At 37.3% G+C, this 27,588-nt stretch overlaps 1 protein-coding gene across 11 annotated transcripts in view; it reads right to left on the bottom strand.

The window, feature by feature from the left end:
• Positions 1-27,588, bottom strand: part of PBRM1 (polybromo 1) — a 127,973-nt gene that overhangs the window by 31,759 nt on the left and 68,626 nt on the right. For all 11 annotated transcript variants that reach the window (XM_036266813.1, XM_036266815.1, XM_036266818.1 and 8 more), the window contains 7 exons: positions 24,215-24,857; positions 19,816-20,027; positions 13,400-13,585; positions 11,970-12,127; positions 11,058-11,321; positions 2,749-2,894; positions 1,239-1,396 (listed from right to left, as the gene is read on the bottom strand). In XM_036266813.1, the coding sequence (XP_036122706.1) occupies positions 1,239-1,396; positions 2,749-2,894; positions 11,058-11,321; positions 11,970-12,127; positions 13,400-13,585; positions 19,816-20,027; positions 24,215-24,857 (1,767 nt within the window). The remainder of the gene's footprint in view (positions 1-1,238; positions 1,397-2,748; positions 2,895-11,057; positions 11,322-11,969; positions 12,128-13,399; positions 13,586-19,815; positions 20,028-24,214; positions 24,858-27,588) is intronic.

The raw sequence follows: 27,588 nt of genomic DNA, 5'->3' as shown, positions 1-27,588 counted from the left end.
CTCAGCAGTTAGAGCGTCGGCCTGCGGTCCAGAGAGACCCGGGTTCGGTTCCCGCTAAGGGCACGTACCTCGGTTGCAGTTTGTCCCCGGCCCTGGTTGGGTTGTGCGGGTGGCAGCCACTCGATGTGTCCCTTTCACGTCGATGTTTCTCTCTCTCTCCCCCTCTCTTTCCCTCCCACTCTATCTGAACAAAAAATGGAAAAATGTCCTCGGGTGAGGATTAAAAAAAAACAACAACAAACAAACAAACAAACAAAAAAGAGTCCAACAGAGACTGTAATAGTCTTTTTTTTTTTGGTAATCTTCACCTACAAATATTTTTCCATTGATTTTTTTTTTTTTTTTAGATAGAGTGGACGAGAAGGAGGGAGAGAAAGAGATAGATAGGAACATTATTGATAGGAAAGAGACACATCAATTAGTTGCCTCCCACATGACCCCAACCAGGGCCAGGGATCAAACCTGCAACCCAGGTACGTGCCCTTGACCGGAATCAAACCTGTGACCCTTCAGTCCATTGATCGATGCTCTAACCGCTGAGCCAGATCGGCCAGGGCGACTGTAAGTCTTTTAACTGTTCTTCCTGCTTGCCACCTTATTCTTACATACTCTCCAAATCGCAGCCACAGCGATTCCTCTAATGCATATGTGGGATCACACTGCCTCTCTGCTCAGACCTCTCACAGGACTTCCTATCTGCCCCAAACTCAATCTCGGCACTGTCTACAAGACCTAAAATGATTGGGTGTCTAGCCACCTCAGAAGGCTCATTCCCTACCACATCCCCCTGCCCTGCTCAGTCACCCAGCTTGCTTATTATGTCTCAAACAGGCCCAGATACACAGCTTTAAGGTCTTGCATTTGGTGTTTGCTGTGCCTAAAAAAAGTAAAATCTCGAATATTCAAATGGTTTTCTTTCTCACTTTCTTAAGAACTCTATTCACATGTCACCTAACAAAGAGGCTTTTTATGACCACATTACCTAAAGTAGAACCTCCCTTCAATATTAATCTCTATCCTCCTTCCTCTGCTTTATTCTCAGTCATCGTCCTAACTACTTACCTGATGTTCTATATATTTAATTATAATTTACTGACTCCCCAACTTCTGCCCCATCTAAGTCTCTAAAAGAGCAGACTTTGGTTTGTTTATTACTGTACACCTAACACCTAGAACAGAAGTATTAAATCAATTGTTGTGGAATTAATGTGATTAAATGAAATGGCATAAATACTTACCCAGAATACATGTCATGGGGCAAGTTTCTTCCAGATTACTCAGGAACACTTCTTTTTTGTAGAACATTTTTGTGGGCTCATGTTCTGTCTCTTCTGGGTGAATGAAGATGGGGCCATAAAAATATGCAGCTCCATCTCGGACCCATACCTTTTCAATTCTTGGGATGGGGGAGGGAGAAATTCCATTAAAATAAAATTCTAATGAGTTTCATTCTTGAAGGGTTAATCTAACAAAAATTCCGTTAATGGAACACTTAAAATGTAGAGAAGTTTCATTGGTTATTTTGATAAGACAATTTCTTTGACTCTCCTCCCTCCCCCCTTAAACACATAAAAAGACACTTGGAAAGGAGAAATGAACATTTGGCTATTTATCTGAGGGAAAAATATTTTAACATGATATGTACTATACACTTTACTTATTCACGATGCTTACTGTTTGTCTTCCCACTAGTACAAAGGTCCATGGGACTAAGGATAAATGTGTTGTTTTTTTATCCTCACCCGAGGACATTTTTCCATTTTTTGTTCAGATAGAGTGGGAGGGAGAGACAGAGGAAGAGGGAGAAAAACATCAACGTGAAAGGGACACATCGAGTGGATGCCACCCGCACGACCCAACCAGGGCCGAGGACAAACTGCAACAGAGACATGCCCTTATCGAAAACAGAGCCTGGGTCTCTCGGGACTGCAGGCCGATGCTCTAACCACTAAGCCAAACCGGCCAGGGCATATTTGTCTGTTTTATTCACTATTGTATCTTTAGACTCTGATAAAGGAGGTGTGTAATAAATGACTAGTGAATGATGAAACAAATGCAAGGAAACTGACTCAAAGAGGTGAGTCATTTACAAATCATTTGAAATTAGCAGGGCTAGGACTTAACACGATCTCTTGGAATCAACTACGGTTCTTAAGCACTATTCTCAACTGCCTAGCCCTGTCCCTTATTCTTTTACCATCCAACCATACTTTCATCCATTTATTTGTCTACTCAAGTATCTGAGCCCTTATTATATTTTATGCACTATGTTTGGAACAGGGGATACAAAGAGCAAAAAGAGAGGGTGCCTACTCTCAGGGCATTTGCAGTCCAGTACAGAACCTGAGAATAATATAATGTGATATGTGCTCCAAAAAGAAGAAAATACATGGTGCTCTGAGAGGGTGTAACAGAGAGACTTAACCCAGTCTGGAGGGGACAGGTTTCCTTAAGGAAGTATTATTTCAAATTTAAGTTAAAGGAGTTCACCATATGAAGTGGGCAGAGAGATTTCAGGGTTGAGAGTTCAGTAAATAGTGAGAGGAGAAAAAAAATAAGATTTATGGAAGACTATAAAGAAGCAAGTATGGCTAGAGGCAAAAGCAGGGGAAATGTGGTGTGAGAGAAAGCTGGGTAAGTTACCTGGGGAGCGACTTTTGTCTTTATCATAAAAAATGATGAATTTTTTTTTACTAGCTCCACATCTCTTAGACTCAACCTCATCCTCCTTACTTCAGTAATACTCACCTGCCTACTCGAGGGCGCACCAGGCCATGGGACTTGATGAAGACACAGTCGCCAACCTTCAGCCACATGTCATTGTAACGGAGCTGCTCAAAGTAATGGCAACCTGGTTCACCATTGGACATTTCCACAGGAACATCTTCTTTCTCCTGTTGTAAAGGAAACTGGTTGAAGATAGGCATTTGACAATCAAGAAGCAGACAAAGAAGGTAAGAAAGGAAAACAGACTTTCCTTCATATTAACTTAAAAGAAAAAAACAACAATAAATAGAAGATCCAGTGAAGAAAAGAAACCCAAAGATTAGGTTACTGAAATCAAACAAAGTCTTATCAAATATTGTATCTATTTTAAATTTCAAGTTGATTTTCATAAAATTTTACTCCAGGATGTTTTTACCACCCTCCCCCTCCTTCCTTCATTCCAGGGGTAGAGAGTGTCTGGCCCACAGGCCATATAAGGCCCTTGAAATCAATACAGGCTAACATTACATGCTTCACCAAATTAGCCTGACCAAACATAGTAGGCTAATTTTTAAGTTAATTTTGTATGGCCCGCAAATGATGTTATAAATATTCCAACTGGCCCTTGGCAGAAAAAATGTTCCCCACCCCTGAGTCTACTCCCACAGCCTTTAGCAAAGCAAACAAACAAACAAATAAACAAAAAACACTGGAGTGGACTTAGCATTCAGAAGCAGCCTCATTCATGCATTTATATTATAGAGTATAAGGAGCAAATTCTACACAAACTTCCTCTTTACCACATTTACTGAGCTCTCAATTTCTTAACATTAACAATTAATGGATTAAATTTTTTTTATCATTTTGATTTATTCCAAAATAGAAAAGACTAACATAGTCTCTGTGACGTAAACACACATATTCTGTTTCTGAATAAATTACAGGGTCTGTCACCTACTGGCTGCTGTGACAAATTACCTGACCTCTTATGCCTCAGTGTCTTCATCAGATGGGATTGTTAGCAAGTTTAAATGACACAATCCATGTAGGTACATAAAACAATGCCTGACTCATGAAAATACAATCATTCATTATTGTTGTTTTATAGTCTTAGCAAAAAGAAAAAAGAAATTGACTAATGGAAAAAGAAACTTCATTTATTGGGAACCTAACAGATGATAAGCATAGTGCCAGGTGTTTTAAATATGTCAATTTCAAAATGTATAAAAGCTAAGAAAACTCCAGAACCCCAAAATACTCTATTGCATCTCCTTGAATATTTGAAACTTCAAATTAAAAAAAAAAATCTTTATTTATTTAAAAATATATTTTTATTTAATTTAGACAGAGAGGAAGGGACAGGGAGAAACACTGATGAAACACTGGCCGCCCCCAGCACACCCTCTACCAGGGACTGAGCTCACAACATGGGCATGCATCCCAACCAGGAATCGAACTGGTGACCTCTCCGTGCATGGGAGGAAGTGCAAACAACTGAGTCATACCAGTCAGGGCAAAAAAACCCCACAACAAATCCTTTAGAATGTCCAAATAATTTAATGTCTTGATCTTAATGACTTCAAATGTGATATTAAAATAGTCTTTGGGGAAAATTCTTAAGAATGAAAGAGATTCCCAAAGAACTTATATGCATGTATACGTAAACCAATGAACATAGACAACAATGCTGGGGGCAGGGGGGATCTGGAGGAGGGTGTCTAGCAGGGGAAAAAAGAAGAAACATCTGTAACAAAAAAAAGAAAGAGGTTCCACATAAATGCGAAGAAATGGAAGTTATATATAAAGTAACCCCTGATATTCAAAATACCCTTTTCTGGTCAATTAATCTACAACAAAAGAGGCCAAGAATATGCAATGGGGAAAAGGTAGTCTCTTCAATAAATGGTGTTGGAAAAACTGAAGAGCTATAGGCAAAAATAGGAAACTGGACCACTTTCATATACCATACACGAAAAGAAACTGAAAGTGGGTTGAAGATTTAAATGCAAGACCTGAAACCATAAAACTCCTAGAAGAAAACATAGGAAGTAAACTCTTTGACATCGCTCTTAGCAATGTTTTTTTTTAGTATGTCTCCTTGGGCAAGGGCAACAAAAGCAAATATAAACAAATGGGTCTACATCAAACTAGATAGCTTTTGCGCAGCAAAGGAAGCCATCAACAAAACAAAAAGGCAAACTACCGAATGGGAGAATATATTTGCAAGTGATATATCCAATAAGGGGTGAATACCCAAAATTTATAAATAACTCATATAATTCAACATCAAAAACAAACAATCCAATTCAAAAATGATCAGAAGGCCTTCACAGACATTTCTCCAAAGAAATACAGATGGGCAACAGACACATGAAAAAATGCTCAACATCAGTATCATAAAGGAAATGCAAATCTAAACCACTATGAGATATTACCTGTTAGAATGGCTATTATTAAAAAGACAACAAATAACAAGTGTTAGCAAGGATTTACTTGCAGGGGTGGGGAACCTCCGGTTCATAGGCCATATAAGGCCTACAAAATCAATACCAGCTAACATCACACACCTTACCAAATTAGCCTGACAAAATATAGCAGGCTAATTTTTAAGTTGATAATTTCATATGGCCCTCAAATGATGTTATAAATATCCAAATGGCCCTTAGCAGAAAAAAGGTTCCCCACCCTGAGAAAAAAGGAAATCCCCATGCACTATTGGTGGGATTTTAAATTGGTGTAGCTGCTATGGAAAACAGTATTTCGGTTTCTCAAAAAAATTAAAAATAGCATTACCATACAACATAGCAATTCCACTTCTAGGTATCTGTCTGAAGACGACAAAAAACACTAATTTGAAAGATACATGCACCACTGAGTTCACTATAGCATTCCTTGCGATAGCCAAGATATGAAAGCAACTTAAGTATCCACTGATAGATGAATAAAGATGTGATATATACACACACACACAAAATGAAGTATTAGCCATAAAAAAGAAATCCTGTCATTTGCAACAATATGGGTAGACCTAGAGAGTATTATGCTAAGTGAAATAAGTTGCACAGAGAAAGACAAATACCATATAATTTCACTTACAGGTGTAATCTAAAAAAATGAAACAAAATGAAACAGAACAAACTGAGCCACACCGGCCAGGGCCACTTTTGTTTTCTTGCCAGAGGAGATGGGCGAAAGGTAAAGAGTATTAACACATTTTTGACCGCTCACGAGTTAACTCGTGTTTTCCTGCCCAAACGTTGCGGACTGCGCATGAGTTAACTCGGGTTTGCACTTGCATTAGCTATTTCAGTTTTTGAAACTCAGGGTAATATAGGATTATTTTATTTGTGACTCTTCGCCCTGAGGGTCAAAGTTAGAAAAACAGCACATCGGCCCTGGCCGGTTTGGCTCAGCGGTTGGAGCGTCCGCCTGCGGTCTGGAGAGACCTGGGTTTGGTTCCCGCTAAGGGCATGTACCTCGGTTGCAGTTTGTCCCCGGCCCTGGTTGGTCGTGCGGGTGGCAGCCACTCGATGTGTCCCTTTCACATCGATGTTTCCCTCTCTCTCTCTCTTCCTCTCTCTCCCTCCTGCTCTATCTGTACAAAAAATGGAAAAATGTCCTCGGGTGAGGATAAAAAAAAAAAAAGAAAAACAGCACATCGTTCTATATGTTTGAAGTAGTTAGGGAATGGACATCTACTGGTTCAAGTGAGTGCAGCTCAGAACCTAACATGCAGTTTGCCCAAAAATGCGCGGTCCCTGGCCTATGTCTTAGAGATTTCTATGCAATACGCAATGTGTTAAGAGGTACAATCTTCCAGTTACAAAATAAATTAAGTCATGCTCTGGCCAGTATGGCTCAGCAGTTAGAGTGTTGGCCCACGGACCAATGAGTTGCAGGCTCGATTCCAGTCAAGGGCATGAACCTAGGTTGCAGTTAGTCCCTGGCCTTGGTGGGGTCGTGTGGGAGGTAACCCCAGTAGATGTGGTTCTATCACATCGATGTTGTTCTCTCACTCTCTCTCTCTCTCTCTCTCTCTCTCTCCCCCTCCCTCCCACTCTATCTGATGATAAACAGAAAAAGTATCCTCAGGTGAGGAATTAAAAATAAATAAATATGTCATGGGGATGTAATGTACAGCACAGCAAATATAGCCAATAGTACTGTAATCACTTTGTACAGTGACAGGTTATTAGACATATCATGGTGATCACGTTGTAAGTGTTGAATTATTATGTTGCACACTTGAAACTAATATAATATTGTATGTGAACTATAATTTTTATTTTTTTATTATTATTATTATTTTTCCTTTCTTTTTATCCTCACCTGAGGATATTTTTCCATTTTTTGTACAGATAGAGTGGGAGGGAGAGAGAGGAAGGGATAGAGAGAGAGAAACATCGACGTGAAGGGACACATCGAGTGGTTACCACCCGCACGACCAACCAGGGCCGGGGACAAACTGCAACCGAAGTACGTGCCCTTAGCGGGAACCGAACCCGGGTCTCTCCGGACCGCAGGCCGACGCTCTAACAGCTGAGCCAAACTGGCCAGGGCTGAACTCTAATTTTTAAAAACAGAATACCTTTTTTATTTTAGGAATGGGTTCTGTTCTAAAGTTACTCTTTAAAAAAGGTCTTAGAATGATTTGTCTTGGCCAAGTAATATCAAAATAACAGGCAAAACAGTAATTCATACATAAAGAGTACCTTGGGGACTTATGAATTCTAATAATACAAATAACAAAATCTAATTTCACATTGGCTTCCATTGATATTTCTTCTTTTAAAGTTAATATCACTATGATTCCTACATATATTGGTAAAACGTAAGAAATATAATGTATTGGCATACAAAAATGAATATTTTTTTCTAAGACACTAAGAATTCAATTTTTTCCAGTTTTTACATTAACAATTTTAAAACTTTGTCTTTCTTGATTATATAAAAGAATTTTATTTTTTGGAAATAATTCAAACATTAGAGGATATAAAACTTAGAAAACAAAAGTCTTCTGTGATCTAACTCAAGATAACCACCAGGTTCAGTACAGTTTTCCATGTTGTTTTCATGTTCACATATACGAACACACATTTTTGTTTCCTTTCTTTTTCTTATTTTATCCTCACCGGAGTACATTTTTGCATTTATCTTCAGATAGAGCGGGAGGGAGAGATGGAGGAAGAGAGAGAGAAACATCAATGTGAGAGAGACACACTGACTGGTTGCCACCCACACAACCCCAACCAGGGCCGGGGATGAACTGCAACCGAGGTATATGCCCTTAGCGGGAACCAAACCGGAACTCTCTGGTCTGCGGGGCGACACTCTGACTGCTGAGTCAAACCAGGCAAGGCTGTTTCCTTTCTTTAAAAAAAAAATTGAATTTAATGAGTGCACTAATGTTACTCCTTGTACAGTATCCTTTGGTGCACCTTTTTGAATTCTATGTGGGAGCACATTCCTTCATCAAATTGCAGTGTCAAAGGCAATGTCATCAATGGGAGATGAGTGTGTGTTGCCCCCATACCAGGCTGCATGTTTTTAATTTAGAATTCTTGCCAATCTGTTAGGCATTTTGAAAACTATTAGGTTAACACGTTTTCTCTTGTCTTTTGGTTGCCTTCCTTCTATAAATGATCTATTTGTTCCTTTGCCCATTTTTTTAGTGTTACTTTTTTCTTAGACTTCTAAGAGCTCTTTGTACATTAGAAACAATAGTCCACTGACTGTTTTATTAAATGTATTAATATATTCAATTGCAAGTCAATAAAATAATCAAAATTATCATTTTTTTCCTTTATGATTACTGCATTTTACATCAAAGCAAAGAAAGAACTCACTTTAAGCTTATAAATGAATAAAATATTATAGATAAATATAGTAAATATACTTATGTTAAAAATTAGTACTTTCTTTTTAGCCAATACTGTTTGTTTCTTTCTTTTTAAATAATGTTTCTTTATTGATTTTAGAAAGAGGAAGAGAGAGGGAGAGATGGAAATATCAATGGGAGAGAACATCAACTGGCTGCCACCTGCATGCCCCCCAATGGGGATTGGGCCCACAACCTGGGAATGTGTCCTGACCAGGAACTGAACTGGCAACCTCTTGGTGCATGGATCGATGCTCCACCATTGAGCCACACTGGCTGGGCTATCTCATTCTTCCTTTTTTATGTTTATATCTTACTTATTTTGGATATGAAGTAAGGAAGAGTGCAGATTTTTTTTGTTGTTTTCCTTTTCTTTTTCAAATGGCTACCAGTTTTTCAAGTATTATTTGATTCCATCCACTCCTACTGATTTAAAATACTACCTTAATATTCTGGATTTAATTGCGAAAAGCTTATTTCTTTCATTAACTAGTCCTCAGCTAGTATTTCAAATTTTTAAATGTAGTTTTGTAAAATGTAACACCTGTCAACTCAAACATTCTTTTTTTTTTTGATGACATATACTGGGGAGCAGGATCTCAAATGCTGTCAAAGCATGCTTGATTGTTTTCTTTTTCTTTTTTTCTGGTGACTGTCACATATTTATTCCTTCATAAGAATGCTAAAATAATTTTGTTGAATTCCAGAAACAATTTATTCAAGTCTTTTATGTCCTTCAGTAGACTGGCTATTAAAGTATATGCAATGTTTCCATTTTCCCTTCAAAAGTCTTATGAATTGTGTTTATATAAGAAAGCTATTGACTTGTATACAGATTTGGAAATTTCTACTTGTTTCAGAAACTTTTAATTTCTCCCCTTTATCTGAAAAATAAAAATCTTGCCTCTAATATCAGTATTTTCACTACTTTTGTTTGTCTAACTACACTGACTTTCAGAAAAATATAGGTAAAGGTACAGCAAGCACCTCTGTTATGCGTATAACTTGAAAAGAAACTTCTTTTATAGGCTCAATGTACAAAAATTAATTTTTAAAAAATCACTTTGAGGAAACTTAAGCCCTGTCTGGTTTGGCTCAGCAGTTAGAGTATCGGCCCACAGACCAAAGAGTCTTAGGTTCGATTCTGGTCAAGGGCATATACCTCGGTTGCAGTTCGTTCCTAGCCCTGGTTGGGGTTGAGAGGCAACCAGTTGATGTCTCTCTCTCACACTGATGTTTCTCTTTCTTTCTTTCCCTTCCTCCCACTCTGTCTGAAGATAAATGAAAAAAATACCAAGTGATGAATTAAACATACACACAAAAAGAAAACAACACAAGCAGTGTACTTTATCAAGTAATTGTTTCTTTAATCTATTAATTAATGAAATTAGTGAGCTTTCCTAATTTTAAACAATCCTTGCATTCTTAGAATGAACTTGGTCATGTTCTTAAATAACTAATTTGATTTCACTTGTAAAAATACTTTTCTCCTCAGGTATCTTTTTTGCATCAACATTTGTGAGACTAAACTGCACTTTTTGTTTTTATTTTGTCAGGCTTTGAAATCAATATTATTCTTGCTTTGTAAAACAAACCAGGAAGTTTTCTTTGTTCTCCATGCTCTGAAATAATTTAAACATTAGAATTATAGGTCTCTTAAAGGGTTAAAAGAATCCACCTATGGAATTATCTGATCTGAATACTCTTCAGGGTTAGCTCTTTGACATTTAAAAAAAATGTCTTCATATTATTGTCCACCTTAGTAATTTTATATTATCCTACAAAATTATTTGGGTTTTCAAAGTTATTAACAAAAACATAGACAACTTTAAATTTCTTCCACATTTTAAATGTCTGAGCTTAATTCCCTTCTTTTTTTTCTTTATTAGGATGGTTAGTAATTTATCTCATTGGACCTGTCAGAGGATTAGCACTTGGATTTACTTTTTTTTTTTAATCCTCACATGAAGACATTTTTGCTTTCATCTTCAGATCTTCAAATAGAGCAGGAGGGAGAGAGGGAGGGAGAGAGAGAGAGAAAAACATTGATGCCAGAGAGAGAGACACATCGACTGGTTGCCACCCACAAGAATTTACTTTTTAATTATACTGTTCTGTTGTCTAAGTATTAATTTCTGTTTTTCCTTTATAAGTTCCCTTCTTTCTGTTTGACTAAGTTTTACTTTTTTTTTAATCCTCACCTGAGGATATGTTTATTGATTTTAGAAAGAGGAATGGAGAAAGAAAGAAACATCAACGTAAGAGAAAATCCTTAATTGGTTGCTTTTCATATGCGCCCTAACCAGGGACCAAACTCAAAACACCTAGGTATTTATCCTGACTGGGAATTGAACCCGAGACCTTATGGTGTACAGGACAACACTCTAATCAGCTGAGCCAGGGTTTGATTAAGGTTTTATATTGCTTATTTTGAAATGTAAAATTCTTTTCTGTGTGGCTATTATCTACATACCTTTTCCAAGTTAAAACTGTCTTCAGTTCGACTGTCTTCTGAGTTGTCTGTGTTCTTCTCATCATCCCCTTTATCTGCATTTGCAAATACAGAGGCCACTCGGACTACGGGCAAGGGAACATCCCGAGGGACAAACCTAACTGAACTGATGGGCATGGTCCACAGTTTAATTTTCTTAAAAGATTTGGTTTTGGCAGAATACCGTGATTCACAGACAAAAACATCCTCATCTCGAAAGTTTTCTGGGCATAATTTAAAGTATTCCTAGGGGATATAAGAATAAAATTAATTAGGTGAGTTTTCTGAAAATCAATAAACAAAAAAAAAAACCCCAAAATAAACACCAACTAAACAAACAAAAGTTAAACTGTTTAGACTTTCTGACAGTTAACAACAAATGGTAAGTGGCTTGAGATCAAGTAGTATTTCCTTGCTTCAGTATGACTTTAATAAATACATAACATTTAGCTTATTTAGCCTAACAATTGCCCCTTTGAAAATACATTAGTTATTTAATACAGCTATAATGTTCCTTAAAGCTATGGGCAGGGCTCTGGTGCCTATATCAGATAGATATACAAAAAGTGCTTCTTATTACCTGAAAACCACACTAGCAAGTTATAATGATCTTTCAGAAAATGTTATCCTTAAAAAATAGTCTGGCAATATAAAAAACTTTAATCTGAGTGCATATAGTTACATAGTGTAGACAGCCAAAGGTTCTTTCACCTTCATGTTCACGTTAACTTCTTCCTAAATCTTCATATAAATCCACACAGACACAGCTTAAAAAAATATTTTTTCCAAACAGCTTAAAACAGAGCTCCTAATTTTATAAGTATCAATTTCTTGTGTTTACAAATTTTATTCCCATGGAATGATTTATACGTTGGGGACTAATGATTTTCTTACCTTAACAAACATGACCACACATTTTCCTAGAATTTTACTAACGGGAACTTTATTGTAATAGTCACTCTTAAAAACTTCTTTTTCTAGGAATTTTCGTGTAGCCAGATGGAATGTTTCATTTGGCCGATAAAACCAACAACCATACAACCATTTTTCGCCTCAAAAACAAAAAGAGAAAGAGAATTACCATGAACGGAAATCACATATTCTTTGCAAAATGAACAAATTCATCCATTCTGCCATGGCCTGAACGTACCAATGTGCTTTTTAGGCCACGTTCCTTAATGTAATCATCTTAGAAGAAATAATACTTTAAAATAATGAAGTGTAATAAAGCCTAAAAAATGCTAATTTCCCTCTCATATTAAAAGATATATAACACATAGAATGAGGAAAGTGATGAGACCTGCTCTACTCTACTGGGGTCAGAAATACAAAAGTATTTTACATCATGAACAGCTGAAAGAATTGGATTGCCTGGATCACATTTCTGCCTGCTTTAGGCTTCACTAATGACTATTCATTCTCCACGTTTCAAGTTAAAGATAATTGTTCCTTTTTAATATTAAATTCTAAGCCAAGGCACATGTCTCTCTATAAAATATTTTATTTGTGATTTTTATTGGAATGGTTTTGCCCGGGGTTTTGATCTTCTGAATCTATCATCCTACAGAGTTTGGCTCATGTCATGTTTTTATTAATTCATTTTTTAATCTTCACCCGAGGATATTTTTTCATTGATTTTCTAGACAGAAGGGAAGAGAGGGAGGAAGAGAGATGAAAACACTGATGTGAGAGAGACACATCAATTGGTTGCCTCCTACATGGGGCAGGGATCAAACCTGTAACCCAGGTACATGTCCTTGACCAGGAATTAAAACTGCAATCCTTTAGTCCACATGCAGGCTGACGCTCTAACCGCTGAGCCCAACCAGCCAGGGCTCATGGTGTGTTTTTAATAAATATCAGTTGAATGAATACATCTCAACGAGATTTCAAAGTTTCATTTCTTTTGACTCAACTGTGTCACTGCTCCATTGCTAGACCCTAAGTTTTTCATACAATGGGTGCTTAATTATATTTTATACATTGTAGAACAACTATTGTAAGAAGACATAAAATGTCTGAATTATAATTTTCTTCCAAGGACCAAGGAATAAAACATTCACATCTTACAAATGTGTTCAATTTAAAATGAACTTACCAACCCGGCTGGTGTGGCTCAGTGAATAAAGCATTGTCCCATGGACTGAGAGGACCCGTTTTCATTCCTGGTCAGGGTACATGCCTGGGTTGCAAGCTCAATCCCCATGAGGGGGCTTGCAGGAGGCAGCTGATCGATGTTTCTCTCTCTCTCCCATCCTCTCTCTCTAAAAAAAAAATCAATAAAAATATATTCAAAATAAAATAAAAGAATAAAATGAACTTACCAGCAGAGTCTTCCCACAGTCTCTCAATACAGACTATATGTGGTTGTAGGTTGGTTTCCGCGGGCTCTACATAGACATAATCTCCAACATGGTACATGCTGTTCTTAAAGCTGCAGTCCTGGCTATATGTGCGATGTAAACCTGAGAGGCCTGCAGCACCCGAGGAATCTTCACTCTTTTCAGCCTCTTAGGTAAAAAAGACAAAGAGGTTCTCATTAAAAAAAAGTTGGAATCAAATGTAGGATACAAACAATACATGCTAACACATTTAATTCTTTTCTAGACATTCAAAGGCAGGATTCAAGACAAATAGTGTAACATCCATATTCCCAACAGCCTCTACTCAAAACTCTTTTTCTTTCTTTCTTTTTTAAATATATTTTCTTTATTGACTTTTAGAGAGGAAGGGAGAGGGAGAGAGAGGTAGAAATACTGATGAGAGAAAATAATGATTGGCCACTTCCTGCATGCCCCCTACTGGGGATTGGGCCCGCAACCTGGGCATGTGCCCTGACAAGGAACTGAACCGAAGACCTCTTGGTGCATGGGTCAATGCTCAACCACTGAGCCACACCAGCTGGGCCCAAATATTTTAAAAATGCATATTCTAAACTGACCCCTAAAAGTCTATACCAATTTATGTCCTTTATTGTTTAGTACAAGGGGTTAGTTTCTCCATTACCTCTCTAACATTGGTATACTAGATCCTTATATTTTTGTTATAGCTTTTCTAATTTTGGTGGAAAATGTTATCTAACAGTTGATTAATCAAATGAATCCCTGTAACATATACAGCATATTCACAAGGTTCTTGAGAATTTTATGCCAGTAGGAACACTGTCAACTGGGCTGAAAGGAAACAGAGAAAGTACAAAATGAAAGAGGGCTATTAAACTCCCCAAATTCTAGAGATAGGAAAACAGGCTGATTAAACAACTCAGTTATAAATATATGCTAACTTTCATGAAAAAGGACGATTCAGAGGGCAGAGTACTGAGCTGCAGAGGACTATTTCCAGGCCTTGAAAGCAAATGAAGTCTGCCCAGCTGGATTTTGAAATTGATGACTTTTTCTCTTCCATTTCTCCCCTTTGAATGGGAATGTTGCTCTTAGCCTATGCATGTCCCATCACTATACTGTAGGAGCAGAGGACTCCCCCCGCCCCCTTCAGTTTCACAGGTCCACAAATTGTTTCCTAGGATGGTTCACAATCAGAGCCTCACCCATATACCTAATTTAGATAATTTAAATAAGATTTGAGATGTTTGAGTTGATGGTATTTAGATCAGATTTTGGTACCTGGTAGACAAATGTTACTATGATAAATATCTAAAAAATATGGAAGTGACTTTGGAATTGGGTAGTAATCAGAGACTGAAAGAATTTCGAGGAGCATGACAGAAAATTTAGCCTAACAGAAACAAAGGAGAAAATGAACACATGGACTACATCAAACTAAAAAGCTTCTGCACAGCAAAAGAAACAATCATCACAATGGAAAGGCAACCCACTGTATGGGAGAGCATAATTGCCAATGATATATCAGATAAGGGGTTAACTTCCAACATATATAGAGTGCTCATACAACTGAACAAAAGGAAGACAAAGAACCCAATTAAAAAATGGGCAGAGGAACTAAATAGACAGACAAATGGCCAAGAGACATATGAAAAATGCTCAACATCACTAAGCATCAGAGAGATGCAAATTAAAACAACAATAAGGTATCACCACACACATGTCAGAATGGTCGCCATCAACAAATAATCAAACAACAAGTGTTGGGGAGGGTGTGGAGAAAAGGGGACTCTTGTACACTGCTGGTAGGAATGCAGACTGGTGCAGCCACTATGGAAAACACTATTGTGTTACCTCAAAAAATTAAAAATTGAACTCCCATTTGACCCAGCGATCCCACTTCTAGGAATATACTCTAAGAAGCCTGAAACACCAATCAGAAAGAATATATGTACCCCCATGTTTGTAGCAGTACTATTTACAATAGCTAAGATCTGAAAACGGCCCAAATGTCCATCAGTAGACGAATGGATAAAAAAGCTGTGGTACATATACACAATGGAGTACTATGCAGCTGTAAGAAAGAAAGATCTCTTATCCTTTGAGATGACATGGACGGACCTGGAAAGTATCATCCTAAGTGAAACAAGCCAAACAGAGAAAGACAAGTATCATATGATCTCACTTATTTGTGGAATATAATGAACATAACAGTCTGAAGATTGGAGCAGTCCCAGAGACATGGAAGTGGGGTACAGACTGACAATCCCCAGAAGAGGTGGTGGTGGGGGAGAGATAATCCACAGAACTTATATGTATGTATGAATGAACAATGGACATAAACGACAAAGCTGGAGACAGGGTGGTGAGGGTGGTGAGGAGGGAATCAATGGGGGGAAAATGAGAAACATTTGTATCAAAAATAAATTAATTAAATTAAAAAAAAAAGAAAAGAAAAATAGCCTAGGCTGCCTTGAATAGACTGTTGGTAGAGAAACAGACATCAACATTTTGGCAGTTGAAAGCTCGGGAGAAAATGTTATTTGGACAGTGGATACATGTATAGTGGTAGAAACTTAGCAGACCTGTGTCCTGCAGTTATTTGGATTCTGGGCCTCTGGGCAGATCTTTTAGTTACCCCTTTCTTTCTTTATTTCCATTTGATGTTGTTCTATTTCTTCACAGATTTCAATTTTATCTTCTAATCCTGTGGTTCTCAACCTGTGGGTCATGACCCCTTTGGGGAGTTGAACGACCCTTTCACAGGGGTTGCCTAAGACCATCGGAAAACACATATTTCCAATGGCAATTCATAACAGTAACAAAATTACAGTTATGAAGTAGCAACAAAAATAATTTTATGGTTTGGGGTCACCACAACACGAGAAACCGTATTAAAGGGCCACGGCATTAGGAAGGTTGAGAACCACTGGTAATCCTTCTCTAAATGTTTCCTTTTTGCCATCATTAAAAATTTTTAATTGAATAAATGCGACATTTGTAAATTTAAGATGCACAAAGTGCTACTTTGATAAATTTATATATTGCTGCCGTTGTAGTAATATTTATCACATTACATAATTATAGTACAATACTGTTGTCTATATTAATTATACTGTGCATTAGACCTCCGTGGCTCATTTACTACTTGTTCCAAGTTTGTACTATGAAACATCAATCTTATCCCACATCCTCCTCTGCTATCATTTTTTAAAAGTTTTATTGAGATATAATTCACACTTTAAATATAAAATATACAATTCAATGTTTTTTGGTATATAACATTTATTTTTAAAAATTGTGGTAAAATACGTTATCACATAAAATTTGCTATTTTTAGACCATCTTTAAGTGTATAATTCAATGGCATTAATTATATTCACAGTGTTGTCCAACTCTAATCACTATTTCCAAAACTTTTTCTTTACTCCAAACAGAAACTCTGTAACCATTAAGTAATAACTCCTCATTTCTCCTCCCCTCAGTCCTGGTAACCTCTAATCTACTCTGTCTCCATGAATTTGCTATTCTAGGTACCTGATGTAAATAGAATCATATAATATTTGTCCTTTTATGTCTAGTGTATTTCAGTTAGCATATTTTCAAGGTTTATCCACGTTGTGGCATATATCAGAAATGTGTTACTTTTCATACTCTATGTATATACCACATTTTATTTATGCATTTGTGTGTCTGCTGACATTTGCACTGTTTCTGCCTTTTGGCTGCTGTGAATAATGCTGTTATGAACATTGGTATACAAGTATCTGTTTGAATCCCTGCTTTCAGTTCTTTGGGGTATACATACACCTAGGAATGGAACTAATGGATATTATAAGTCAATGTTTTTTTTAAAGGAATTGCCCAATTGTTTTCCATAGTGGCCGAACCACTTTGCATTCCCACCAGCAATGTAAGAGGGTTCCAAAAATTTCTCCACATTCTCACCACACTTATTATTGTCCTTTTTTTTTTTTGTTAATCCTCACCTGAGGATATTTTTCCATTGATTTTTAGAGAGTGGGAGGGAGGGAGAGAGAGAAAAAGAGAGAGAAGCAACGATGTGAAAGACACATTAATTGGCTGCCTCCCGCATGACCCTGACTGGGGCCAGGGATCGAACCTGCAACTCAAGTAACCTGCTCTTGCCTGGAATTGAACCCTCGACCCTTTGATCTGCAAGCTGACGCTGTAATTCCTGGGCTAAACATTAAGTCCTCACTTAGCATAGTTGATAGCAAGTTTAAGCAAAATGACATACAACAAATTTTTACTACAGGCTGAGTGATATAAACAAAAGTTCCTATTTCATTTTACCAACATTATAGTGAAATGACATTAAACAAAATTTTTGAGGATCTGCTGTAATTCTATAAATGTTATAAACATAACAATAATTATCCTTTTAAACAATCTAATGTTTTTAAAAGAAAACAAGTGAAAAAATGCAGGTACAGTCTTTTATATTTACCCACGTATTTAGCATTTCCAATACTTTTTCAGTACTTCTTATGGATTTGAGTTATCACCTGTGTCATTTTCTTTTGGCCCAAAGCTCTTCCTTTATTATTTCTGATATGGAAAATCTGCCAGTAGTGAATTCTCTGTTTTTGTTTACCTGGGAATGTCTTATCCAGCTTCCATTCTGAAGAATAGTTTTGCTGGGTATAAAATTCTTGGTTCAGTTGTTTTCTCTTTCAGCACTTTGATTATCATTCCACTACTTTCTGGACTCTACTACTGCTTATAAGCCATTAACATATTATTGTTTTATTGGACATTATGAGTTGTTTTGCTGCTTTTAAGATTTTCTCTTTCAGCAGTTTATGATGTATCTAGATGTAGTTCTCTTACTTGGTGTTCCTGGAACCCTAGGTTAATGTTTTTCTTTCTTAGTATGTTTTTATTGGTTTTTTTAAGAAAGAGAGGAAGGGACAGAGAAATAGAAACATCGATGTGAGAGAGAAACATTAATCGGCTGCCTCCTGTACAGCCCCCATTGGGGATTGAGCCTGCAACCTGGGCATGTGTCCCCACTAGGAATCAAACTGGGACCCCTCAGTCTATGGGACAACACTCAATCTACTGAGCCACAGCTACCGGGCTGGTTAAAGTTTTTCATCAAACATGAGACTTTTCAGCCATTATGTGTTCAAATACTTTTCTCCTCTTCTTTCTCTTCTCTCCTTTGAAACTCCCATTGTAAGTATACTAAGAAACATGACATGAAGGGTTGCTCCTAAGTCTGCATAGCCAAGGGTCAACAAATGATTTAGGTGATTACTGTATTCAAGTACCTCAAACCTTTAAGGATTCACCCTCTGATGATTGATATGTATGTGGCTTGAGTAATGCATTCAAAGTGGTAATCAACTTTCAAGTATCCCTTGCATTTTGCTTTTCATCCAGTTCTCGTATCTCCCTTATACTTGCATAGTTTTCAAGACATATAAGACTGTATGAAGAGCTCATTTCCGCTCTTCAACAGCTAATTTTCAGGGTATTCCTCAAATCCACTATCACCTCAAGCTAGTAAAGCTGCAGGTTTACCCCATTTATTTCTGCATCAATCAGTTTTTGCTAGCAAAGACAGAGACCCTCCTCCCCCTTCCCCTCAACACCATCCTAAATGAATACAGTCTCTCTGTCAGCAAAGTTGCTGGCTTGTGCAGCTAGCCCTATGCTGGTAAAATTATTATTCTCACCAACCAGGTTCTTTTCTCTTCCTTTTTTTGCATATGTCACTGCTTATGAAAATTTGCTTCAAATCAACTTATTTTATCTTTTGCCTAGAGGAAAAAAACAAAAACCTAAGGAACAGATATGATACTAAAGGCTAGTATAACCCTTAGAAAGTCGTATATTCTAGATATCTGTGATCTTGAACTTTATCAGAAATGGCCAAATTTCTAATAAAAGTTCCCACTGTTAAAATATTTCTAACTTCTGGCAAGTAAATCAAAGTAATATTTTTAGGTGGATACAATTAAAAATTTCCTTCTAGTTATCAGGTTCAGCTAAAATATCACCTACTTATCTGGCCTAGAGTCTGTAAGAGAAGAGCCATACTGCTGAACAATGGGGCAAAACCTTGATGTACTCACAGCTGAGAATGCTTTCTATCCTTAGGTTCTTATCTGCTAAGAGTATTAATCTCCCACACTTTTGAATTAATTGACTCTGTTCCTGAAATATCAGGATAACAGCTATGTCACATGTAACTTCTAATCTTTTCCAGTCTGATGACCAAACTGATAATAAGAACATTTCCATCTTACCATGTCTATTTTAAAAGCGTCAACACCCTGAGTCTTCATTTATACAAACAGGACTCTTCACCACAAGCTAAAAAAGAGTCATATATTTCTTCATATTTAGCAAATTGAAAAGAAACCAACCTCTTTTTTCTTCTTCTCGTTTTAGTTTATCTTCCTCTATTTCTTTTGGTAATTTTTCCTTTTTCTCTTTCTCCACATCATTATGCAAATGTTTTGTAGTATAGCTGAGTGCTGGTGAAAGAAGGATCTCTCCATTTTTGCAGAGTTCATCACGAATTTTAATGAAAAACTGCTGAAGTTCTACTGCATCTTCATATATTTCGGAATCTGTCCTATAACAGCATCAAGAGTATCTATTGACACATAGCTGCTTCTTTAAAAAAAAAAAAACAACAACTTTTTTTTTTATCCTCACCTGAGGATATTCTTCTATTTATTTTCAGACAGAGTGAGAAAGAAATATCGATGTGAGAGAAACACATCGACCAGGGCCAGGAACCAAACTGCAACCAAACTGCATGTGCCCTTGACTGGAATCGAACCCGAGACTCTTTGGTCTGCAGGCCAACACTTTAACCACTGAGCAAAACTGGCCAGGGCTTTACTTTCTCTTAATTGAGGGAACAACACATTATATTCTTTTTGGATTTGTATACCATGATTATATAGGCTGGTAGGACTCAGGCTATTTTACCTAACTGCAAAGTCATGACAGATCCTATGATGGTTACAGGTCAGCGTTCATTTTAGTTTCCAAGAAATAACTATATAATTCTGGGGAACCAGCAGAGGTAACACAGTGAGAGATGGAAACAAATTATCTGCATCATACTGGAAACTTTAAAAAGTTTTTAAATGAGCCCAACCGGTGTGGCTCAGTGGTTGAGCGTCCAAGAGGTTGCCAGTTCGATTCCCAGTCAGGGCACATGCCCAGGTTGTGGGCCCAACCCCCAGTGGGGACCATGCAGGAGGTGGCCAATCGACGTTCTCTCTCATCAATGTTTCTATTTCTCTCTCCCTCTCTCTTCCTCTCTCCCTAAAATCAATAAAGAAAAAAAAATTGTTTTTTAAGTTTTTAAATGAGAGAGCTAGGCAAAATAACTTCAGAATTTAGACTGGTAGACATTTTATTACTATCTCAATCCACTGTGGTCTAAGGAAGGCTCAAATATAATTCTATCAACTAAGAATACCAGGGTCTGAAAAATTATTCACCAAGGTAACCAAAAGTCTTAGGAGCAGTTATATAGACATTCTAGTCAGGGAAGTATGGCAGGCGTAGCAAACCCAGTAGCTGCCTGCTGACACCCACTACTAGAGCATCAGACTTTAATTTAGCAAAGCCTCTAGAACATTTCTCTTCATCAGAAAAGGTGAACTGGTAAAAAAATCTAAAAATAATGCCAATAACAACCAAAATGGATGTTTCTGGAAAGGTTTTAAAAATATTTGCAGGTTACAGCTAATACTTATAGGACAGCAATAAAAATATAACTAGCCAAGGGAAGAAACTCCTATAACACTATTATGATGCTTGTTTTCTGAACAGAAATATCTGAAGACTGTTTACCAGAAATTAAAAATCACTTCATAATACCTTACAATTTTTTGTTGTTGTTAATCTTTACCCGAGAATATTTTTCCATTCATTTTTAGATAGAGTGGAAGGGAGGAAGAGATAGAGGTGGAGGTGGGGGTAGAGAAAAGCATCAATGTGAGACACACTGATCAGTTGCCTCACCCACGACCCTGACCAGGGCCGGAGAACAAACCTGCAAACCAGGTATGTGCCCTTGACTAGGAATCGAACCTGCAACTTTTCAGTCCATGGGCTGATGCTCTAACCGCTGAGGCAAACCTGCCACCCTAGGGCAATAGCTTAGAATTTTAAGTATAAAAGTAAAAACACACTTTTGGTAATCAATGTTACAATGAAAAAAAGGGGCAGATTTATAATTCTATCATGTTATGTGGTTTAGTAATAGATATTCCTTAGAGAGCCATTAAACATGATATATTCTTTCTTTCTTTCTTTTTCTATCCTCATCAGAGGACACTTTTTGCATTCATATTCAGATAGAGCGAGACGGAGAGAGGGAGGAAGAGAGAAACATCAACGTGAGAGAGTCACATCGATTGGCTGCCACCCACATGACCCCAACCGGGGCCGGGGACAAACTGCAACCGGGGTACTTGCCCTTAAACAGGAATTAAACCCGGTCTCTCTGGACCGCAGGCCGATGCTCTAACTGCTTGAGCCAAACCAGCCAGGGCTATTCTTTCTTTTTTAAAAACATATGTTTTTACTGATATTTTTTTGTGAGAGAGAGATAGGGAGAGAGAGAGATAGAAACATTGATGTAAGAGAGAAACATCAATTGGCTGACTCCTGCATACCCACTACTGGGGATGGAGCCCACAATCCAGGCAAGTGCCTTGATTAGGAATAGAACCAGGACCTCTCAGTTCAATGGATGATGCTCAATCCTCAGAGCCACACCACCCAGGCATGACCTATCCTTTCTGTTTTATTTACTTAAACAAAGTAATATGAAGAATCTGTTCATCTAGGAGACTAAGTATTCCCTGCATGTACAAGAACAAAAACTCAAGATGGAAAAGAAATAACTCTTATTCCACATTATTGGTGAGGAATCTTTTTTTCTATTTCTACTGTTGAAGAATAAGGACCATTTTCTAAATGTGTCACTCAAGGGCCTCTCCAGTCTGATCCCCACTCGACCTGTCCCTTGAACACACCATATTCATTTCCTAACCATATGCCTTTACTCATACCACTTGTCTTATGTGAATCCTACCCATGCTTCCATTTTTCCTGATGTCTTAAGCCTTTTTAGAACTCTAGTGCAGTGACTTACTCCACTGTTTTTACTAAATGTCAAATTATATGTTGTCTCATGCCTGGTATTATTTTTCCCTAAGCTAGGTCCTATTCCAATTGTCAGACTCCAAGCTCTTAGAGCAGAGAGCTCAAGCCTTATCACCCAGGGCTGTGCCCCATGACTGGTGTCTTGGTGACTGTCTCAGTCCTAGCCCTCTCCAGTGGGGAACAAAATGAGCCACCACACTTACTAGTTGTATGACTTTGGGCAACATCTCTCTCTGTCTGTGCACTTCTTCACATGCAAACTGAGATGATTATCACATACCTAGAATGGCTATTTCAGAGATTATCTAGAATTTAGAGATTATCTACATAAAGTTCTTAGCATGATGACTTTCAAACAGCAGGTGCTTAACAGGAATAGCAAACATTACTATGAATTTTTCTTTCAAAATCCAAAGCAAAGGCAGGCTTCACAAACTCCCCAGATGGAATTACCCCATGCCAACTGCCTAAAGGTCTAATTCTCAGCATGATAGACTGTAAACTCCAAGAAGGTAGAGTCCGTATCTTTAAGATTTTACATTCCCCCAAGTGACTCCAAGAGCACAAAGAAGACACACTGGAATTGCTGAACTGAAATTGTTTTAACAGTTGAGTATACTATAGTTGTCTGGCAATGATGTATGACAAATCAAAATTAAAGGGGAATTTAAGCTTGATGGAAATTTAAATTTGCTTCTTTTAGAACATGTAATGTCAGTAGAAGGTATGTAAAGTAAGAAATCTGAGATTTTTTTTTTAAAAAAGCCCTTTTAGGTACCTGACATGGTGACCAAATTTAAATCAGTTTAATCTCAGATCAATACCTAAGAACTACTTTTAATTTATTTAAAGTATGCTTGACTTGAACTCAAACTTTAAAAAAAAATTGTGTTGCCCTGGCTGCTTTCGCTCAGTGGTTAGAGCGTCAGCCTGCAGACCAAAGGGTCACAAGTTTGATTCCTGGTCAAGCCATACCTGGGTTGCAGGTTCAATCCCAGGCCCCAGTCATGGGAGGCAACCAATCATGTGTCTCTCTCACACTGATGTTTCTCTTTCTCTCTCCCTTCCACTCTTTCTAAAAATCAATGGAAAAAAATATCCTTGGGCGAGGAAAAAAAGAAAAGAAAATTACATTACTATTTCTAAGTATAAACTTTATCCTTTAACAAAAAGTTTTTTGAAAGGCTGTTTTTTCTTTATTGATTTTAGAGAGAGGAAGGGAGAGGGAGAGTGAGATGGAAACATCAATGAGATAGAACATCGACTGGCAGCCTCCTACAAGTCCCCCACTGGGGAATGGGCCTATAACCTGGGCATGTGCCCTGACCAGGAATCAAACTGGTGACCTCTTGGTGCATGGGTCAATGTTCAACCACTGAGCCACACCCACCCAGTAAGGCTGTATTTTAAGTTATGCTTTTCAACAGATCTTCAATTTTGTCTTACTCCTTCTTATTAGTCCTAAATTTAGATGCTTTCTCCCTAGAAGTTCTGGCTAATTAGAATTCAAAATAGCACCCCACCAATTGTAATCATGCACCAAAGCTGAAATAGTACATCAAAGAAGAATTCTTTCTACTGTTTTAAATACTACAGTTTATAAAAAAAGAAATGGCTTTGAAAACATACCGATTCATCCTTCTTGCCCTTTCTAATACTTCAAACATATGCTCTTGAAATAAATCAAGCCGCCGATAGCGATTATTTTCAACACTCTTCCTAATTATATCAAAAGTAAGAGGAGGTTTGTTTGGAAAGTTGGGATCCACAGCAGGAATTTCTGCTAAGGAATCACTGTAGCATCTTCCTTCATCATCCTGATGACTCATGACTGACACAAAAAGATTATGGATAAGCTCTTGAATCAGCAAGGTAACATTTGGAACATGAGAGTCCTCATCTCCTTCTAGGTCTCTCCGAGTTTCAAGCAGGACTTTGTGCAGCACAAGGGCATCTTTGTAGATCAAAGACTCAGGCTCATTGTATGTACAGGCATTGTTAAACATCATGACAAAGTCCTCAACCATGGAGTCTATATCTTGGTATTTGTTGGCCATCATATGACTTCGAATTTTTTCCATGTCCATGGGCTTTTTAATGGTCAGATAGTAGTCAGGCAGCTCAGATCTGGAGGGAAGTCTCAAAAATATGGCACTGAGGCGTCGACCCCTCTTATCAGTATAGTTCTTTACAGCTTCATAGACTTCATTTAGTTTCTGCTGCATTGGAGTCATATATTTTGATTTTTTAGGAGAAATGCCACTCTTCCTACCTAAAAAAAAAATTTAATTTTAAATAAATAAAATGAAAAAAAAGAACTTAAATGTGTACATAGTTGGTAGAAAGGAAGTATTCCAAGTGATTTGTAAAACACAGTAATTAGTGTATCTCTAGTGAAAGATATTCTATTGAGAAAGAAAGAACTGGAAAAAATTTAAACTGTTTTAGTAATAGTTTTGGTTGGACAGTAATTACTGTTATGTTGAGATAGTTATGAAAAAGGTAGAATAAAATAAATAAGTAGTTATGTGACATTCTAATTCCATCATCTGTGTGATATCCTTGAGAACTGAGAGCGTTATCATGAGTGAAAAAAAAAGAGATGGATCTTAAAAGAGAGGACACTGAACAAAAATCTTGTAGCCTTAAATATCAATTGAGACCACTAGTATGAACTTTAATGTATTTTATCTTTAAATATAACACACATACACACTTTCCTAGGTCTGTCCAATGAAAATCCTAGAAACAATGACCAACCCTGTAGCAGTATATCCCTATATAATTTTGACTACATAGGCAGTAGTTTTGAAATGCTGATTTCAAATGCTAATGTCAGTAACTCCTTGGCAAATGACCGATTTCCACCCCGCACAAGAATGAGCCTACCAATATCTTAAAACATTAGACAATAAAAAAAAAAAAATCTATCAATGACTTCTTACCATGGTCATGTCAAACAAACATAGAAACCAGCCAGGGACAACATGAGCATCAAGGGTTAAAACTCAGCAATATGTTTAAATCTGGTAGTTCTTAACGATATATGAAAATGAACAGCCCTGGCCAGTTTGGCTCAGCAGTTAGAGCATTGGCCTGCGGTCCAGAGAGACCCAGGTTCGGTTCCCACTAAGGGCATGTACCTTTGTCCCTGGCCCTGTTTGGGTTGTGAGGGTGGCAGCCACTCGATGTGTCCCTTTCACATCAATGTTTTTCTCTCTCTCTCCCTTCCACTCTATCTAAACAAAAAATGGAAAAATGTCCTTGGGTGAGGATAAAAATCAATCAATCAATCAATCAATCTGATCAAGTCTCTGGTTCTAATTACAGTAAATACCAAGGCCAAAAGAACATGTTAAATACAACAAAGGGATGCAATTAGCAAAATCCATACTGTGGGAAACTATAGTACAAACCTACATTCTCCAACAAATAAACTGTGAGGGGAAATAATAAAAAGAGATATGAAGGGGAATTTACAGATTAAAAGAAGCATCATTCAAATGCAATGTATGAACCTTCTTTGGATTCTACCTCAACCAGACACTACCTTAATGTGATGTAACATAAGTATTGAAAACCTATTATGAAGCAACTCTGTCAAGCTGAAACAGAATCTTGTCAAGCCTTTATAATTAACTTCCATTTATAAGAAATAAGAGGAAAAAAGGAAAAAGTTAACATCACAAGGAAGTGAATTGACTAACCCAGAATTTGGGACTGTACAAGAAAAGTTACCTGGTTCCTAAAGAGTCAATGGCATGAAGATAAAAAAGGGAGGGGAACAGCTAGCTCTAGATTATGAGTTTAAGGGCATAATAATCAAATGTAATACACAGAACTTAGATCCTGACCTGAAGACACCAACTGTAAAAAATCATCTGTGAGACAATCAGTAAAATTTGTCAAGTCATTAGATGAGACCCAGAAACTAAGAAACTGATTATTTTGTTAGGTGTGATAATGACTTTATGGTTATTAAAGAAAATTTAGTTGACCCTTGAACAACATGAATTTGAATTGTGAGGGTCCACTTACACATGGACATTTTTCAATAAACGTACAGTCATACTCCTGTATCTCTAGGTTTCAAATCTGTGGATTCAACTCTAGATGAAAAAAGTATTTTTGATCCTGGGGTGGGAAATCTGCATTTGAGAGATCACTTAAGTTATCTGGGGATTTTAGGCACAAGCCCCTAACCCCCAAGGAGTTCAAGGGTCAACTGTATCTGTATATTTTAGAGATGCAAACTGAACTATGTAGAAATGAAATGACATAATTGGAGTTTCTTTAAAATTATTCAGAACCAAAAAAAAAAAAAGGAGAGAGGGAGAAAAGGGGATGTAGGAAATGAGTATAACACAATTTGATAATGCTGAGCAACAGGTAAAGCATGCAGAAATTCATTGTACCATTCTTTATATCTGTATATATTTGAAATTTTTTATAATAAAAGACAGAGAAATGAAAGTTAATATTACACATTAAAATCTCTTTTCCCCAAACTTAAAAAATACATGTGTATTTATATATATTTAAACAGTTATTATTAAATCATCTATATATTTATTGATCAATCTTTATTTTATTTTTTAACGTTTTTACTGATTTTAGAGAGCAATTGAAACATAGATAAACTGCCTCCTGCACGCCCCCTACTGGGGATCAAGCCAGCAACCTGGGCATGTGCCCTGACCTCAAATGGAAACAGTGCCTCTTGGTGCATAGGACAACGCTCAACCGAGCCACACCAGCCAGGCAATTGATTGATCAATCTTCAGTTTCCTAACTCAACTTACAGAATTAGTTTTAGTTGTTTTGTATTTTTTATTGATTTTAGAAAGAAGGAGAGAAAGAGAAAGGAAGGGGGGCGAGAGAGAGAGAGAAACAAGATTTGTTGTTCCATGTATTTATGCATTCACTGGTTGATTCTTGTTATGTGCCCTGACTAGGGATCGAATCTGCAACCTTGGCATATTGGGACAACACTCTAACCAAGT

The sequence above is a fragment of the Molossus molossus genome, unplaced genomic scaffold, assembly GCF_014108415.1.
Source record: "Molossus molossus isolate mMolMol1 unplaced genomic scaffold, mMolMol1.p scaffold_m16_p_18, whole genome shotgun sequence".
In the NCBI taxonomy this organism is placed as follows: Eukaryota; Metazoa; Chordata; class Mammalia; order Chiroptera; family Molossidae; genus Molossus; species Molossus molossus.
This window is presented reverse-complemented; position numbering and strand designations above follow the sequence as displayed.